Below are 19466 nucleotides of genomic sequence, written 5' to 3'. Positions count from 1 at the left end.
TGCCATGCTCTTCCTACTGTCTGGAAATAAGGCTTTCCTTGCACAGTACTTAGAAAAACAGCCAAAAAATATAATTGCTGATGAATCTATTCGAAGGTCTGACTGCCATCACCATTATTTCTCCTCACTGCAGCAATATTTTTAACTGAGGAGAAGGAAAACATCCTACAGTGTGTCTAGTTCCTTTTTTAGGAACATTTTACACTGTATTTTTAACACTGTACAAGAGGTTGGTGTGTTCCAGTGCTGTCCTGCAATGATCTCTGTAATGCCCAAATGTGGTATAAGTCCCTTCCAAACCATGGAGGCTAGGGAGGAAACCACTTTTTAGGCTGGTTTCGCTTTCAAGCATCACTTTCTAGAACCCCATGGGCTGCCATATAACTGGTTAGTGCATACACCTCTGCAGGATCAAGTCAGGTCTGCTTTAAAACACAGTAAATGGTGTTATATTAGTTGCTGCTCCTGTAGAGATAGCAAATAAGGGAAAAAGACTAAATTATTTTCACTGTGACATTTGGGGCATAGAAAAATATTATGGCACTATTTCCATTGTTAGCAAAAAAATGTGTGTTTTTTTTAACAAGCAAGATGGATGATTTTCAAGCATTTGCAGTACTCAGTTTTGTAGTAATATAGAAGTTCTATACTTCAATTCAGTTTTGTTTGCAAGATTATTTTATTTTTTGCACTAAAAAGCATGTGCTCCCTTCCTACAAAAAAGTGAAAGAGCAGATTTTCTTCTCATTCCTCACTACGTACAAAATAATTGGATTTATTTTAACTCTGTGGTACTAAACAATGTTTACCACTTTATTAGCTAGACACAGTGAAACATGGCTTATTTTCTACCCAGCCAGAGCTGGAGCCAAACCAAAGCCCTGCACACAAACAGCCCTGAAAACCGGAGATGCTTGGATCAAGTTCCAAAATGGTTCCAAAGTGGCAAGATTTCTTTAAACCAAAGCATTGGGTCTGGTCAGTCGCTCCCCATTTTGGCAAAGCCTGAACGGATACGATGTTTTACCCTTGGATAAACCACTTTTTGGGTTGCACAGTTTGTGAAATCCTCTGTTTCTGTCCTCAGAAAAAGGGATGCAGAGGAGAGAGAGGGAGGTATTCTGCTCACTTTGGGGACAAAGGACTTTGCTTAAATAAGCTCCCCTTGTGCTATCCACACACACAAGTACAATCTGCTAATTTGGGGCAGGAAACCTGTGCATTATATACATGAAAACTTGAGGCTTCTCTGCCTGGGTGTGTCTCTGGCCTCAGGTCTGTACCCTTGGGTTCCTCCAAACTGTGAGGTTTGTGTGTGAATGGGAGCAAGTGACAGAAGAGTGTGCTTGTCTCATCAAAACTGGAAAGAAAAGAAAAAAAGTGCATCAATTCACTACAGCAGTCTCTTACTGAGTGTACACAGGAATTTCGGTAGCTTCGTCGGGCAGAATGGGAGCACCGAGGGCCTCACACCTTTCCTGGATGTGCACAGGATGGGGGCTGCCAAGACACGTCGTTCTGGTTGCTTCCACATCCAGAGCTCCGAGCAGGTGGCTGCTGTCCAAGCTGAGTGCTCCACAGCCTCTTGAAGTCTATAAAACTGCGTTTCCCTCCCATTAAGAGGGAAAACACTTTCATGTCGTGTTGCTGTAAAAGTATCAGAAAAGCTAATGTTTTCTCTACACTCCTCATTTAATATTCTGTGTAAAAAAGTCTGCCTGACCTCCGTATTTGAAAGGGATAAGGAAAAAAGTCCAGAAGCTCCCAACCCCTTTGGTTTAGCCAAAGGGTTTATTACCGTATTTATTCTATGGAAAACCTCCAACTCTGCAACCCCAGAGAAGAGGGAGCACAAGAGCAGGAGGAAAAATGCCACCCCCTCTTGTGGCAACTATTCCCCCTCACCCTGCCTGGTGCTGGGAGTGGTGGCACTAGGTGCACGGCTTCCGTCTGCCACTCTTACTCAACGTTCCTCACACTACTCTTCAGAGATGGGAAAGGGGCTGGGAAGTTGCCTAGCAGTAAAAGATCTGGGGGTGCTGGTCAATAGCGAGCAGAACATGAGCCAGCAGTGTGCCCAGGTGGCCAAGAAGGCCAATGTCATCCTGGCCTGTATCAGGAATAGTGAGGCCAGCAGGACCAGGGAAGTGATTGTCCCCTTGTATGCAGCACCAATGAGGCCGCACCTTGAGTACTGTGTTCAGTTTTGGGGCCCTCACTACAGGAAGGACATTGAGGTGCTCAAGTGAGTGCAGAGAGTAGCAACAAAGCTGGTGAAGGGACTAGAAAACAGGACTTATGAGGGGCAACTGAGGGAATTGGGGTTGTTTAGTCTGGAGAGAAGGAGGCTGAGGGGAGACCTCATCACTATCTACAACTACCTGGAAGATGGTTGCAGCAAGGGGGGTATTAGTCTCCTTTCACAGGTGACAAGTGTGAGGATGTGAGGAAATGGCACCAAGTTGCACCTGGGGAGGTTTACATGTAGATTGGATATTGGTAAGGATTTCTTCTGGAGGAGGGTGGTCAAGCATTGGAACGGGCTGCCCAGGGAAGTGGTGGAATCCCCACCCCAGGAAGTATTGAAGAGATGTCTGGATGCGGTGCTTAGAGACATGGTTTAGTGGTGGTCTTGGTGGTGTTAAGTGATGGTTGGACTTGTTGATCTTAAAGATCTTTTCCAATCTTCATGAGTCTGTGGTTCTGTGAAGACTGGTGGTGCGGGCACAGTGCTGAGCTGGGAGGCAGGCGTCTGCCGCAGGTTCACTGTCTGACCACAGGCAGGTCACCTCATTTCTCCGTGATTCAGTTTTCCACCTGCAAAATGGGGATAATAATAGTCCTGTGCTTTACAGGGGTGAACCGAGGACAACTTGCCTGCTCTTTAAGCAAAATGTTTAGAGGATAACTTCAAAGTAAAGCTAATAAATGTGAAAATACAAGTCACCCTAGCAATGTTCTGCCTGTGCGTTTATAGTGGCTTGGGAAAACCATTTGTATTTGTTATATTTTTCTGACAGAGTTCTTCAATTTCCTACCACAAAAACAGGTTCAGTGCTGCTACCTGCAGCAGCCAGCAGGGGAGATAAGGTTGGATAGGTCTTCTGATTGGTGATGGGGAGTGGAAAGTGACTTTTGGAGCTACAAGCTGAGGGAGGAATCCTCTGACAATGCCCAAAACTGACAGAATCTGGGGCAGGTGCTTCGCTTGGTGGATGGGCGATGCGGAGACACGAGGTGGTAGGCCTGGGAGCAGCGTGCCCCGTGGAGGCCTCAGGAGGACGCTGCGCCTTTGGCTCATTTGTTAATTCAGGAACAAATGTAGTGCCTGGACGAGCTTCAGAGGGGAACATTAATTGTTGCCTCGCTGGCCTGAGCACAGCCCTTAGCGCAGGAACTGCTCACCCCGGGGCCGTGGGATAGCTTGGGGCCAGGCTGGGCCGCCGCAGCGCGGGGTGCCGTGAGGGCAGCGCCTGGCCGGCAGAGGAGAAAGCAGGGTACAGGGAGGTCAGACTGCTGGCTTGGAAGCAGAAAATGGCTGACGTGAATTCGAAATGAGGAATAAATTACACTGGGGGTATGGATTTGGAAAGATCTGAGTCTTGGCTCCGCAAGCCCTTGGTTCAGCCCGCTGAAGCTTAAACTAATCCAAATGTATGAGGTATTTTACACATCTTGTATGACTCCGCGTGTTCGCGTTCAAGGCCGGTGTCAGGAGCCTGAGGCTTGGGGCAGTGTCCAGCTTTGCACTGCTGACAAACGAAGCGTTTGCTCTTGACCCACCAGAATGTCAGATAAAAGTCTTTTTCATCTTTCCCCCCTCGCCTTCCTTTTTTTTTTTTTTTTTTTTTTTTTTTCTGGAAGCCCTAATGGGTCTCTTTAATGATGAAACCGCTGCTATATAATATGTCTTTTTATATTTTAATTTTTTTTCCCCTCTTGGGATAATTTATAGCACAGTGTGGAATCTGAGACAGTTCAAGCTGTGCCAAAGGGCCTGGCAACAGGAAGAAATGCCGAGCCGCTGCGATTTGGAACCATAATACAAGTTATAAAATTTAATTTTAGAAATGCAGCTACTGGGAACTGCTTTTAAATGTACATTTTCCCCTTAGTGTATAAAATGGTCCTGTGTCTTGATTAAGCTGTTAGGGTGGCATGAAAGAGCACACTGTAGAGTAAGGGACATACAGACCTTTTCAGAGATCGCTTGTTGCTTATTCACCGATAGGCAGAATTGGAAGCTGGGTGTATATAAATGTTTAAACATTAAATACTCTGAGGACATGTGGATTATTCTGGGGAGTTTTGTGCCAGTCTGTTTCACTGCTGCAGCCACGAGTTCACAGGACTTGCCACAGGAGCAGCATTGGCCACCTCCTGGCACGGAGGGTGGAGAGATGTCAAAGGCAACTTTTTGTGGAAAGACAATGAAAATCAGGAGCGGACAGGCAGAAAACTATGGGATTTGGCAGAAAACATGGATAATGCCACCTTCTCTAAGGGAGCAAGTAGAACTAAATTTGGCCTCTGGGCTAGACAGTGGAGATGTGTTCAGGTGAGGGTAACAGTGCCCTTTCCTTTAGGAAAAAAGGAGAAGGGACAAGACACAAAGATTCGCAAGGCAGCTGATTTCTGGAGACAAATGCAAAGTGTGGAATTGGGACTGGGGGAAACGGAGAGATGAGACATCCTTAGTGTATGCTCTGTACTCAGTCTTTGAGTTTATTGAGCAATGTGGCATTTTGTGACAAGGCTACATATAGGATCCCAGAGCAGAGAGCACTCACAGGCAGCAGTTAGAAATGCATTACCTTATTCCTTGCATATTGCTCATTGCTGCTAGCTAAAGTTTATCTTGACACCAGTCCTCATGACAAGACAAGGTCTCTGCCCTTCCAGCTGAACCTGTCTGTGCCCCGATGCTGCGCTGCCTTCTAGCTCCTTCCCTGTTCCCCCATCCTCCAAAGGTTGCCCTGGGGCATGTGGGCCCCCATAGCTTGCACATGGCCGAAGCTAACCCCTCTGTGCACTGGCCTGCACTGTAATGTCAGCATCAGTTCCCCTAGAGTTGGATGTCTGGTGGGACCTCATGTTTTGGAAACTCCACTAAGGGAGACTTCATGACCCGCCAGCTGCAATTCTGCCAGCTTCTGGTGTTTCTTGCCTATTTCTGTCTATAAAACCATTGCTAAAGGATCCAAAAATGGGATTTGTTTGGGTTTACTATTTTATAGCCCCCTAGTACTTGTCTAATTATGGTACTTCACAACAGTCTGAGATTGAATTTCTGCTGAGTTACTCCAATGCAGGTTTAGCACAGGGGCCATCACAATTTTCTTCCTTTTATTCATCCCAACAGACTTTACTCCTTCCAAAAATGCTTCCTCTCCCATTATGAGGTGCAATAGGAAGGTGCACTACACTTTTCAGTGAACCTGTTTTTTCAGAGTAGGCCATCTTGGGCTGCCCTGCGATATGGTTTCAATGCATGACTTGTTTGTGTCTCCTGTTCTTGCAGAGAGGTGGTTTCAGTTTAATTGCAGATAGCTGCTAGCTGGTTAGGTACTTTGCCAGTGGATGAGGGTTTTCTTTTTTTTTTTTTTAAAAAAAAAAAAAAAAGTCAACAGACCTCATGTATCAGTGAGATTTTCTGATCTTTTTCCCCCCCCTCCCACAATAGGACATCGTCAGAAACTAGATGAGCAGACAAAGCCCGGGAGCTTGTCCTTTTCAGAGCGCCTGAGTGAACTGGAGCAGTTGCGTCGTACGGCCATGAGGGTCAGCCCACACCACCCAGCCCCCACACCCAACCCACGAGCCTCCTTGAACCACACCACTGCTTTTAACCCTCAGCCTCAGAGTCAGATTCAGGGTAAGTACCCAAAATCCTCCCCCTGCTCACCCAGCACCTGCCTGGCCTTGCTGAGAGCTATGGGGCTCGGAGGCATTTCCCCCTTGCCCCTGCCTCTCTTTTTGGCTGTCCTGAGATCCATGGAGGCCTTGCAAGGCTGTTTTCTTGCAAAGGTGCATTATCATAGGCCTTTTTGTATGTGTAGGTGTATTTCCTGATGGGTAGTTATCAATTAATTGTGTGCTTGAATGAGAGAGAATTATGTCAATGCCTTGCTTTGACCTTTGCCAGAGAGACAGTTGCAAAGAGAATTTTACAAAGTGCTTTGTCCCCTGCAGAGGACCTCTTAGAGACAAGATCTAAATGTGGGCAGGCTGGTTTGAACATATTTCTGGGGCTGGTGGTTATCCGTTGGGTTGTATTTGAACAAAAACCTGCCGAACAGTGACTCTGGAGTCCGATTTCCTCTGAGATGCAGGCTTTGATGATGCCAGTGAAACCAAGTAATTCAGTTTGAAACCTTATCTGCCACTGCTGGAGTTGAGTCTGTCACTAGTAAGATCAAATCTGCTACTAAAATCTGCTGGAACTTCATAAGCAGAGAATCAGGTCGCTACGTAATGATAGCTGATAACACACTTCACGCAATGCATATCAAGGTGCAGGTTTGTAGTGAGATGCCTCTGAAGCGAGGGTGCAATATGGTACTTGCAGTGAGAGCTGTTCCCAGTGGAGTTTTCTTCTGCTCTTCTTGTAGTTGAAGTTCTCTGCTGGTGCTCTGCGGGGAGAGGGTTACCATCAATTCCTGCAATAAGTTCTTTTTTCAACATTTATTTTTTAAAGCCAGGGTTACTCTTTGTTGCATACAGAAAAGTATGTCACTTGCAGAACACAAAGCTTGCTGCATCTTTTTATTCCCAGGACCAGGGAGGTCTTTGGCCCAGTGACATCTACTGTAAACCTTCTGTTGACTTCACTGAATGCAGAACCAGGCAGTTTTGAGAAGCACGGGAAATAAACCAACACATTGCCACATATTATATTCTAACAAGAGGCAGGGAAAAAGCAAATGAGCAAACAGAAAGGTTGAAGGAGCACACAGTGTCCTTTCCTGGGTCTCATCCTGCACCTCACCAGCCTCCCTTGGTTTTCTAATCTGCAGAGCAGACCACGTTGGGATTCCCCTCCATGCAGCTCAGCTCCTGCAAAAGCAAATGCCCATGCTGTTGCGGCTGCTCGGCAGCCTGCAGCTCCGTGGGTGGAGGTATCGGTCGCAGACGTGCATTCCTCGGCTTCTCGGGAACACTATATGCTTAGCAGAGTATCGGGTTCAGCCCCATGTATCCCCCTTCCCTTGTTCCACATGGAGGTCCCTCGCTGGGACGGCTTCACACCCGTCTGGGGGCTCAGCTGCTCTCTTCAGTAATATATTTAGTATATTGCTCTGCTTTGCTCTTCACAAATATGGTTTTAATGCATTTCACCTGTGAAAGTAGCTTGGAAGGGGGTACCAGTTGAATTGCTGGTGTTTCCTCATCGATACCCTCCTCAAAGCTTCCCCTGAGCTCCCCTTTGCTTCTGCCTTCCCAGTTTGCACGTTATCCTAAGACCCTCCTGAGCAACTTGCTGAGGCTGCAGCCTCTACCAGTGAAATAACCCTAAACCCGAAGCCACTTTGATGTTGACTCCCTCTGCCGCAGGCACCTTTTGGCTTTTAGGGCTCGTCTTCGTCCCACTGTTGCAGCAAGGCAAAAGGGCTGCAGTGGCAAGGAGCTACAGCACCATCGCGTTTTGCTCAGTGTTCAAAGTAGGGCTGGCTTTTGGGCTGGTCTCATGGGAGATCTCTAGGGAGTACGGGTGTTTTCATGCCTTTTATTTTTACTCAACAGCATCATGTTTCAGAAGGGAGGCCCCCAAAATGAAATGCTTCTGACCCTTTCCACCCTGTTGCCATACCGGCATGTACTTCTTCACGTCCTGAAACACATTTATTAAACTCTCACTGAAGAGAGTATGGGGTGCTTTTTATATGGGCATAAGGCACAAAAAGCCCATACATTGCTAACTTCTCAGCAGCAGCATTGCGCCGTGCTTTAACTCACACTGGTATGAATCACAGGCTACTCCTCTGCTCATCCAAGTCCAATTATCTTTTTTTTTTTTTAAAAAAAAAACAAAACTAACTCAAAATAGACATCTCAGACTAGTTCTTGGATTTAAAGGGGCAGGTTGCCATGCCACTAAACCACTGTTTATTTGTTGAGGTTTTCATCTATAAAAGGATTGAGGTTAATTTTAACTTCCTATTTTACCAAGTCTTGAATTTGAGCATAAAGCTGCTTGTGTCATGGATACAAGTCCAAGCAAGTTAAGAGACCATAAATTGCTATAATCGAGTTTTATGCTTCTTTCGTATCACAAAAAGCGAGCAAGTACACCTGTTCATTTAAAAGATCTAACCATAACCAATTCACAGACAAAAGGGGAACCGAAGGGGAGAGAAGGCTTCCACCACATCACACATGTTTTAACTTGAAAGATTACTTTGTGCAAGTACCAAGCGTATCATGTCAAAGGATTTGACCTGTGCTCGCAGAGTAAGGAAATTCAGTTAGAGCTCAAGCGCCAGCTAACACTTCATCCTTAACTCACCCCTTCCTTTGCAGAGAGAGGAAAAGAAAATAGAGCTATGTGAGCTGTGCCGGGTTGTTATTTATGAAAGTTTAGGTAAAACCCTCGATGAGCATTGAAATTTATATGTGCCATAAATGTAAATCTCTCTCTGTATATATTACGGTTGAGTTTCTTCTAATACCAGTCTAAACCAGACAGTAAATACATAATTACTGGTTTTATAGTGGTTAGTGTTAACCAGCATAGGTAGATCCATAATTCAAGAGTTTTAAAAATATGAATTTATATGGCTCCTTTATAGTATGATTTATTAAGGGTCAATAGAAATATTTTAAAGGTGTAAGTCATCAGCCTGAGAAGGTATTCTTTTTGAGGCAATAACATTGAGCTAACAAATAACATAAGTAAGTTAGGGCGTTAGGAATATCATCCAAAAATGTGTACAATTAAATTATTTCAATTTCAATCCTTTTTTTTTTTTTCAAATTAGCCCAAGAATGCTTCCAACTAATGATTTATTAATTACCCATAGGTTAGAAAAATTAATAAAATAAAGTAATTTTTCCTGTCTGGGGAAAACAAACAATCATTGTAATCACTTTAAGGTGCATGTTTCTGTTTCTGTTTACGCTTTTATAGCCTTAAAAATATTTGAGCTTGCTTGCTCACTTTTTTCTTTTTTTTTTTAATTTTGTAATCTTATATGCTAAGTTTCAGCTGGGACCATGCTTTTATGACCAGGTCTTAAATCCCTGGAAACAAGAGTCTGTAATAAAATTGCTGACAGATCTTCAACCAAAGCAGAGAACTAGCACCAACAGCAAAGTAACAGAGATCATGGCGAGATCAGCTCTTTGAATTAGCAAGAAACATAAAGACAGAGAGATTATTCTGTTACAAGCCAGCCTTTTGTCTTCCTCCAGGTGCAGTGTGCTTTGTTGAGGAGACATTTCAAGGTCCTTGCTATCGTAATCTCTCTCCACCAAAACCAGCCAGAGTTTATCAGGGTTCCCATGAACCAGGGAAATGCAGCAGTGGAGTCAAGGACGGTGTTTAAGCGTGGGGAATTAAGATGGCTTTGTTGTTGCCATAACTGCATCCTGCCCCAACTTTTAATATTTCCACTTTTGAATCGGCTTAGCCGGCCATAGGTTAATAGAGCCAGAAGCGTGTGCAGGGCAGCCCTTCCCAGAGGCTGGCAGCAGGCACAGGGCTGTGGCTGTGCCTCCGTCTTTCATTGCTGCAAAATGCAGTTTTTGGGAGCTTTGGAGAATCCTAGGTGTGCGCACCGCTCCTTGCCAGGACAAGTAAACAGGCTCCCAGGATCCCATACTCACAGCCCTTCCCCTCATACGTTGCTACCTACATTTTCACGTTCTCTCAGGCTGCGTCTGCCTCTCCCTGTCATTCCCTTGGCACACGTATCATCATCATGTTCCCACTTGATTCACCACCTGACCTCTCCATCCCAAAATACAGCACGTCAAACAGGTGCCGCCGGAGCTCAGCATGTTGCCTATCAGCAGCTCTCCCACCTTCCTCGACCAGCAGGGTAGCGCTGGGTGGCCACTGGCAGCCCTCATGTCATTGCCAAGCCTCATGGCCAGGGATGCAATGCTCCAGTGGTTTTTCCTGGACGTGCAGAGCTCACCTCCCCAGCCCCACATGCACCGGGAGCGGGCAGCCAACGTGCTGGGAGCATGTAGGGTCAAGGCAGGAGGGACACCGTGAGAAGGAGAGGTGCTGTGGGCTCAGAACTTGATTGCCACAGCCACCGGGAGGTCGCAGGAGGTTTGCTGAATGAGTGGTGTTTTCACAAAATATTTTGCTAAGCCGATCTGTTTAGCTGGAATATTTCCAGCTGGCTCTGTCAAAAAGGAGATTTTTATAGAGAGAAATATCTTTCTACTGATGGTACAATACATTTCTTTGATTCGCATATATGTCTCAGCAGATAATACTTTAATATTGCCATGAATAACCTCAGCAGTTTTTCTTTTTAAAGGGTACGGTGTCATCAGTAGCAGACTCACCCTGCTATTTACTTGTTGTGTCATAAACCAGCCCGCGTACGAAGAGATGCACACGCTGCTGTGTGAACCAGATTAGCTTACTCAAAGCAATTCCTCTCTCGTTCAGCCCAACAGAACGCTGCTTCTCGTTTTGCTCTGAAACTAACACCCTCCGTACCTGTATCTTAGAGAACATTCACGAGGCTGTGGTACATACAGAATGTACTCTACGTAACAGAAAAAGTGGATTGTAAATATCAGCGTGGCAAAGATATACGCCATAGGTGTGTAATATAACTAAATAACCTTCAGCTTCACCGCATCCATTCTTTCTTGGCTCCAGCTCTTTGTGTTGCTTTTCACTTTGCCAGTTCACCCCATGTGGAAATCAGCTCCTTGCAGCGAGATGCGTGGCTTTCATTTGATTTGCAAGGTTCTTAAAACCAGTTGGGTCCTCTCCAAATATTAATTTTGACAGGGATAAAATTTTGTTGCCGTGACGCGTTACCTCTGCCAAGCCTTTGCTTGTCTGCAGGGCTGGTTCTTTGTGACATAAGAGAGGGGTTGTTATAGCCAGAAGCAGCCCAGGAATGAGAGCGGTCCTGAGGAACTCCCTCAATTTGGTGTTAGAAACATTTATTCCACCATCTCCTCCTCATCGTCTTCTCACCTGACAGAAGCAGGCCACCAGTTTTGCCATTTTGAGATACCATAGGTTGGTACTGTATTCAGAGCAAGACAGACAGTTAAAAAAAATAAATCTCAGCTCAGATTTGGATAAAGCTATGATCATGTAGTGTTCAAAAAAATTAACTCAAATGGCACTAGGTGCAAAGGGGGCTGTTAGTGTGACAAGAGGAACGGAGACCTTACTTTAAGAAGAGATTAGCAGAACCAGGTTAAGTCAGGGCACCAAAACAAAGGCTGAGAGGGAAGGTAACTGCAGTCAATAAACACAGCAGAGAAGCTCAACACCAAGGAGGGAGGAGCACCATTGGTGTCAAAGGACAACGCTGGCTCGGGAGCAAGTGGTTATTCTGTAAACTAGTCATCAATGAATTTAGCCTGGAAATTGGAAGATGGTTCCCATGTATCAGCGTGGCCCTGGCAGCCTTCCAGGGGGGTGATTAGAGACAGAAAGATGTAATTTAAGATGGATCTTGCTGTGTTATGTAAGCGCACAATATAGGATGTGGCTGGGCTGCTCTACCCCAGAGATGCTTTCCAGGCCCATATTTTGTTCCATTTGATCCATTCCCTGCACCTGCGGCTTCACCGAGGCCAAACGAGAAACATTTCTTTCTCCAGGACAGTCACTGGGAAGCTCAGGGATGTTCTCAATGCTTTGCTCTGTCGGATCTCAGTGCCGAGACAAAGTCTTTGCCTGCAGACTCCCAGTGCATTCCTGGCTCCCACCTCCTTTGCCAGGTCTCCAGAACTTCCCAGGACAGATCTCAGCCAGGCCCACAGCACAGGCACCACCAGCACGACCTCCATTTCACACCATGTGCAGGTAGTTGGGGCTGCAAACCTCATGCCTGGCCTGCTGAGGAGAAGACTTTCCCAGTTCAGAGTTGCAGGAAGCCATCCAGCCACGAGGTTTCATCCCCTCCAGCCACAGCTCACAGTCTGGTCCCAGCCGGGGCAGAGCAAGGTGAGGAAGCAAGCTCCTCGGCGCCTGCCCCGGGGGCACCAGCCTTGTCCAAGAGCCCTGCCAGCCTCCTTGCAGGCAGCTCTCGAAAAGAAAGGGCTTGAAACTGCTCAGCTTTTTCATCAACTTAACGCCCTAATGGAAAGAGTTATGTAATGGTGTTTAATCCAGAAGATTTCCAAGTGTCGATATATTTAAAAGATACCAATCTTCATATTCCAATTGCCTGGCACTTCCTGAGATTAAAAAAGCACTAGATAAGGCAGCAAATATGTTCTCAGTCCCCAAGCAACATCTCCACTTACACAAATTTTCCTTCTGTTGTTTTTGTTGTTTGTTTTTGTTTGTTTGTTTATTTTTTTCTGTCCTCAATATGGAGCATCCTGGAGGACAACTTTAACTAAAGAGAGGGAAACCTTGGTTTTAAAGCAGAAAGAAAGGAGCTTAGAGATCCCTGTTTTGTTCTAAGGTTTGTCAAAGTCACTCCACATACCACTTGGCAAGCTGTTTGGAACTTGATGTTTCAAAAATTTTTTAGAAAAACTTATCAAGATATTTTAGGTAATGGCCAATCATCTTGGCCCCCAAGAAATTAGTGACAATTACAGAGATGCCTTTGGAAATGCCTCTAGCTCTCTGGCTGAATATTTTGGGCACTGATAAAATTTGGCAGCTTGTGCCCAACTAGTTTTATTTTTCATTAATCAGTCCATGTCTTTTACCACATGAGAACAATGTCGAGCTGATGGATACTGCTAAGAGATACAGAGCCTGCAGGTAGGAACAAGTATCCCTGTTTCAGCTTTTAACTTGCACAGGGGTTCTCTTTGTTTTGCTTTGGTCTGCCATTCCCGAATCAGTAAGGCAAACCCCACACTCCGTTACGTCGCTGTAGAAGCAGAGGCACCCTTTGACTCAATGCAGGATTCCTGTAGGTGCGTTGATGTTTCCAGCCCAAGGCAAGTGCTCTCAGTAGCCACCGTGATGTTCAGAGACAAGAGTGAATTCCTCAGGCTTGCTTCTTGCTTATTTGGCTCTCGGATGGCACAGCAGTTCTGGAGGTGCCTTTCCGAGGTCTTGCCTTCCCATTTGGGGCTGCAGAGAAGGCTGAGCATCTCTCAGGAGCACAGCTTTCACACAGCCCCCTCTGTACCTCCATGATGTTCCATATCTGCTGTTGAGATTAGCCGTGTTTCTGGGCTCTCCTGCTTTTCCATGGGAACACCTTATCCTGGCTCACTGCTTTTCCTGCCCAGCACCAAATCCCACCTGTTGCATTGGTGTGCTGAAGTTGTCTAAAGCAAACATCTCTGCCTGCCCCAGAGGCAGGTGCTCCAGTGTCATGAACCTTGGAGGTTAGCAAGTCGCCGTGCACTTGTTAGCGTTTTAGCATTTGAGCTACTCTTTGCTTTTGGGGTTATTCCTGACTGGCCCTTGAAGCATATTCTTGGCCTTTGAATAGCCCAATTGTGATGAAGATTAAAAGCTCTGATTGCAAAACTCTGGTAAATAAAATCTCTCTTAGTTCTTTACTGACAAATCCAGTTTCTTTCCATAGCATTCTCTGCTTTAATCCCCTCTTGGCAGAACATGACATGTTTTGATACCAGAGCTCAAATTACCTCCCATGGTAAATAAAACAAACAAAAAATAAATAAGAACTCCTTACCCTAAAAACAAACACCCACTGAAAACAGCTTATTATTCAGCTGATGCTGCCCATGTGCCAGGAGATACTGCTTTGATTTTGTAATTGAATGTATTATTTTCCCTCAAATACTGAATTGAGCCTTTCCAAACCTGAACCGCTGGGGGGTTAGAGCAGAGCCATCTAGAAAACAAAGAAGGAAAAATACAAGGAGAATAACACACAGGTTAGTCCCTAAGCCCAGGCAGACCTGAATCCACCAGACCTTCTGATTTTTCTCCTCCAAACTCTGCCTCAGCTCGATGGATCTGTGCGCAGATCTCCCGTGTGTTATGGCATAGATCTCTGCCTTCTTCACCCTTGGGCTTTAAGCCACAGGGCAGGGGGCTTCCTTTGGAGCCCCAAGTGTAGGCATGCCCTTGCCTTTTCCACTGATGGTCCCATGTGTGTAGAGGGTTCACAGGGCTCCCCTTGCATGACTGAGTGCACGGTACACCATCAGTAAACTTATTTATATGTGTTCCCTACGTGTTCGGTATATCGTGACCAGTATAAAAGGAGATTGCTCACATGCAAGGAACAGTGTGCTTGGATGTGCTCTGTAAAACAGAGGAAACACACTGTATAGGCAAATAGATGATTGCCTCCATCTGAGCATTTTCATTCTATATATATACATCTCTTCACTTAAAAGCATAGAAAAACAAAGGCATGGGAAATAGATCCATTAAAAAATTGTGGTTTTGCTCTGAAGGTCAGCTCGATTTCTGACAGTAAATGCCTAGGTCTGTTTCAGAGGTTTACTTCGTTTATCTGTACTGGGCAAGATAATCAGTTCAAGATTGGTGGTTCTGAGAGCTTCCAGGTTTTGGTGCTCAACCCCAGGCACTTTCAGGGAGCCTGGATTTCTGCAAAAAGGGATGCTTTCAGTGTCTTTGATTAGGTACCCAAAAATGGAACAGGATCACCAGGCTGGCTTTATAATCTAAACCATTGTGGTTTACATCCTTTGCATTTTTAAATAATTACAATTACCAGAGCTTTTAGGAATGACTTGGCCGGTTCAGGTTCTTATTTCCTGAGGATCAAGTTCAGGTGATCATTACTAATGAAACATAGTGCAGCCAAAAATCATTCTCATAGCAAAAATTTACATACTCCCTGCTTCATTCATTGATAAGTTTTCAGTATTCGGAGAGGTTGCTGTAGACTGCTGTGTTTGGTGAAAGGTAGAAAAGACAACATTTTGTCAGAAATGTTTGTTTTATTACTGTAATGCTGATTTAGAGCTAGCTGAACTAGCATGGTGTTTATGATGATTTGAGTTATCACTGCATACGGTTACTGAAGCTCATTTAATTTTGAAAATCCCAACTCCAAATGATAATCCTCATTCTGCAGGAGAGCACGTGAATAACTGCTCAAACAAACAGTCTCTTTGATATCCTTGAGACCTATATATACATGAGCAATTTTACATGCAAAACCATTTGCAAATTCAGACTTAGTATTAATTACCTGATGGGGGAAGGTATCAACCAGAGAACAGCTCTGCTCTGCCATACCTTACAAAAGTGAACACTTGTATTAACTTGAAAAAGAACCACACAAAAGGGACTGAGACGTTTCAAATGAGTGCAAACCAAGGTTTGCCAGCTGATGCTCACCGAGGTACAACTGGATTGCCACTGCTTTGCAAACACTGTTTTGAAACCCCCTCTTTTCAGCTTTTAAACACATACCTGGGCATTTGTGCCAGGCTCTTGTGGCAGTGGCACTCCCCAGCCACCACCTTGCAAGCCCTCTCCCATTGCCCAGGTAAGCCCTGCAGATGGATGTGGCAGGGGACCAGCCTGGGACCTGCAGCCGTGCCAGGGCCAGGAGTCAGCCCTGGCCCCAGAAAGCCACTGCCAGCCTTCACTTGACAAGGGGCCGTGTTGGGAAATGCAGGAGCTGAGCGAGATCCCACAGGACGCAGGAATTAGAGCCACCTGGGAGCAAGGTTAGCAGCCATCCCCATGGGTCACCCACCTCCATCCCCAGATCTGCTGTAAAAACGGGGGCAAGTGGAACTGAACAAGGGCAGAGGAGGCTGCTGCAACAAAACAGCCACTACGCAGGGGCTTGGTGCTCAGACCTGAAAGCCTACAGAGAGCACGCATTTTGTGTGCTGCACACTGCTCCCCTCATACGGTGTGGGACACCGGGGCAGGCTCCACCATGAGGAGCACAGGGAGAAACAAGGCAGAGCAGAGCTTGCCGGCAGCCTCAGGCACAGCAACAAGGCAAGGTCTGTCATGGGTCACCCCAGCATGACCGAGGTGGTGGGGTGGGTGTGGGATCGGTCCTGCATGTGGCTGAGCCACTGCCTGCACCCGCACTGCCCGCCCGTGCCCTCACCGGGTGAGTAACCCAGCCAGACATAGCTCATGGACCGCTGGGGTGAAGCAGGTGAGAGAAGTGAAGGCGGAGAGGAGAGAGTGCAAAAACAGGTTTTCCTGGAAAAGTGAAGGAAACACATCCTTAAAAAAAAAAAAAAAAAAAAAAGAAAGAAAAAAAGAAAGAAAAACAGCTGTGCTAATTCTTGTGCTTGTTCAATCATGTTCAGAGCTGAACTCCCAAGGAAGGAGAATGGTTTTGTTTCTTGAGGGTGGTGCACACTGAAAGCGTGTCCATGTGATTTCTGTATTTGTACATTAAACATTTCCCCAAGATGTAATTCCTTCCCTCCTGCACTTGGAATAAAGCGACTTTACAAGAAGTCCTGCCTCCAAACAGCAAGCAAAGGAGGGCTGTTGGGGCAAGATAGGGCAAATGTAAATGTGTCTGAGCTAGCTGCTCCACCCAGCCTCTCATCTTTATATGAAAAAAAAAAAAAAAAAAAAAATGTTTCCAATAACTGAAACAGGCAAGGTCTGATCCGCACAGACGGTCTGCAGGCATCTGCCCAAGAAGCTGACGGTTGGCTGGTACATCCTCATCTGATTTATGTTGTGTGTGTGTTAAGCCTTAAATTGTTGAGTCTCTGGCTGGCTGCAGTGGTATTACTGGATGGTTGGTGTATGTTTTCAGCTCACAGAGCTGGCTCTGATACTGGGGTTGCTGGCGCTGAATCAATTCCAATCTCACACCTGTCTGAGACAATGAGGGCCTTGTTGAACACATCTCCACCAAGGGCTGTCATACAACTTATTTTTCACATTTGAAGAAGGAGGAAAAAAAAATAAAGGGAGGACTGAGGAAATGCTGTCTCCTTACAAGACACATTCCCAATGCTTTGAGGCAACATGCCCCGCTTTTCTTCAAGGGAAAACAGGTTTACAAAACAAAGGCAGTGGAGTGCTTGTAAAAAGTGTAGCTTGATCCTGGCAGTTAAATGTGACTAAGGCTTGGTCTCAGAGGACTCAACGCTGCAGGGCCATGCCTGGTGGATTAGGCATGGGAGATGGGCACCTTGTTTTTCACAGCCTTTCTGAGAAGTTTACCTCCAGCTGGGTCAGTGCTATTAATAGCTCCTTATCAGTTTGCCTAGCACCTGTGTCATTTACCCAGCACTGTGGGGCCACTTCTTGAGATCTCGGGGGTTGTGAAAGGTGCCAGGCTCAGATGCCAGAGTGGCTGAGATCCTCCACTTCCTGGCACTGAAGTGGCTCGGCCTGGGTGGAGGATCAGCCTGGCTCCAGGCACCATTAACTCCTGAGGTGAAGGCAGGAGGATGATTTTTGTCTCGGTCGTCTGTCTTCACTGTTGTGCTCTCCCTTCACCCACTCCTCCTCCTCCAGTTCTTGTGCTCAGATATCTCAGATGAGCATCCTCTGGAAACTCTGTTGTTGGCTCACTCTCTCAATGTGTTGCATCAAAATGAAGTCAGATTTGTTTCCTAGTTCTCTTCTGGTTAGGCAGTACTTCTGGTTGTAACCCCAAGTCCTTTCCCAACCTTTCTGTTGTGCCCTTCTCCCATCGAGGTGAATGGAGAGGGAGGCTGGGGCCGTAGGCCTGTCCCACACAGACTTCTCTCCACCAAGTATGTTAATGGTAACTTTTCACCAAGTCAGAGGGGAGGCATTTGGCTGAGCATTTCACTGGAGCAGGAGTTTGTACTACTGCTGAAACAGCCCCAAAATGCCAGTGGCCTTCCAGATCCCCTCCACGTAGCTGTTTGCCATGTATAAGCAAAGGCTAGCGGGCAGGTGTGCTGCAGTGCCAGCAGACGTGCACCACACAGCTCTGGGTGACCAGGGCCATTTCTAGGTGTGGAAGACTGGTTGTGCTTTCCCACATCCTTTTTTTTTATGCTTCTACATCCCAATCCCCTCCATTTTTGCCAGGGCTACCACTGGTCCCACCGCTGTGGCCTTGCAGGCAGCGGTAGGAGGGCAGCCCGAAATGCAGAGCAGCTCTCTCATCTCGTTCCTCCTCCTCTTGACTCTTACCTCATTCCTTTTCCACAAAACACCTTTTGAGGAGAGAAATAGGAAGGGGAAAGGGCAACACCAGAACCCTGCTCACATCCAGGGAGTTTTTAAAAGCACAGAACTAGACCCAGAGACAAATCTCCAGCCAGTGCAAGTTGGCATTGCTCTACCAAGTAGGCCAGCTGAGGATCTGCCCTTGCACCTTGTCAGGGTGGTCTTCAGCATAAAAATAAATGATTAACCATGCAATGAGTGAACATAAAGACAGATGGTGAAGTATACTTCTGTTGGTACTTGCACGTCTTTGTTTCAGAATACAGAGAAAGGCCCTGCGGTGATGAAATGCAGACAGGAGTGTGATGTTATCTCACACCTATAAAACTCGCTCTGAGTCCACTGGTGGCCACTATCCAGAACTGCTGAGTTCAGACACACTCGGTTGTACTAAGTAGAAATGGCACTTTCAGTCTTTAGTAAACAGCATTTTTGCCCCAGGGCCCAAATCCTTCAAACATTTGCCTAGGTAATTGTCTGTTTTTGCCTTCTAGTGTCTCATCATCAGCTTATCTGTAAATTCAGACTGGCTAAACGAGCATGTGAAGATGGGGGAAGAACTGCTGGAGGATGGGGGAATAAACCATTCCACATTTAATTCACTGGCAGGAGAGGCTAATGCAAGTGCAGCTAAGCAATCATTTTAGGATCACGCCGGGGAAAAAATGAGTAATACGGCATATTAATTTGAACAGATTAAAGAGCTGCACACATAAATGGAAGAGGTTTTTGTTTTGTCTTACTAGCAGTTCCAAAATATCAACAACTGCAAGACAGCAACAGCAAATTTATGATTTATATTTGAACTTAAATGCATAGTTCCAAGTGTTGCCTTTTTTTTTTTAATTTGAAAATGTAAATATATTTCAATTACAGCAATTTCCGAAGAATTTTTTTCTCTGACCAAGCCAGATCTATAACCCAAAATAACTTACTTTCTTGCCATCACATTGGATTTTTAAGTTAAATGTAACAGCCTTTGTTTGCTTTTATTCTTACCTGTGTTCTTTATGAAAGAAAACTATAATTATTTAATATTTGATTGCTTACATAGTAAGATTATGTTTAGCTTTGAGATAGATTCTGAAATGGAAAAAAGTTCTTTTTGCTTATAATAATGACTAGCGATCTTGCTCTCCATGCCTCAGTTGTATAAAGCTGCTCGGTTCAGCACATGCAAGGGAGTTTAGCTGTGTTT

General features: G+C 45.6%; 1 protein-coding gene across 6 annotated transcripts in view; it reads left to right on the top strand.

Moving 5' to 3' along the window:
- The window catches only part of RUNX1 (RUNX family transcription factor 1), a 156072-nt gene that overhangs the window by 116829 nt on the left and 19777 nt on the right, over positions 1-19466 (top strand). For 4 of the 6 annotated variants that reach the window (XM_027449139.3, XM_027449137.3, XM_072026734.1 and 1 more), the window contains one exon: positions 5684-5875. The exons of the other annotated variants lie outside the window; for them this stretch is intronic. In XM_027449139.3, coding sequence (XP_027304940.1) covers positions 5684-5875 — 192 coding nt within the window. The remainder of the gene's footprint in view (positions 1-5683; positions 5876-19466) is intronic. 6 annotated transcript variants of the gene reach the window in all.

This window comes from Anas platyrhynchos, chromosome 1 (assembly GCF_047663525.1).
Source record: "Anas platyrhynchos isolate ZD024472 breed Pekin duck chromosome 1, IASCAAS_PekinDuck_T2T, whole genome shotgun sequence".
Taxonomy (NCBI): Eukaryota; Metazoa; Chordata; class Aves; order Anseriformes; family Anatidae; genus Anas; species Anas platyrhynchos.
This window is presented reverse-complemented; position numbering and strand designations above follow the sequence as displayed.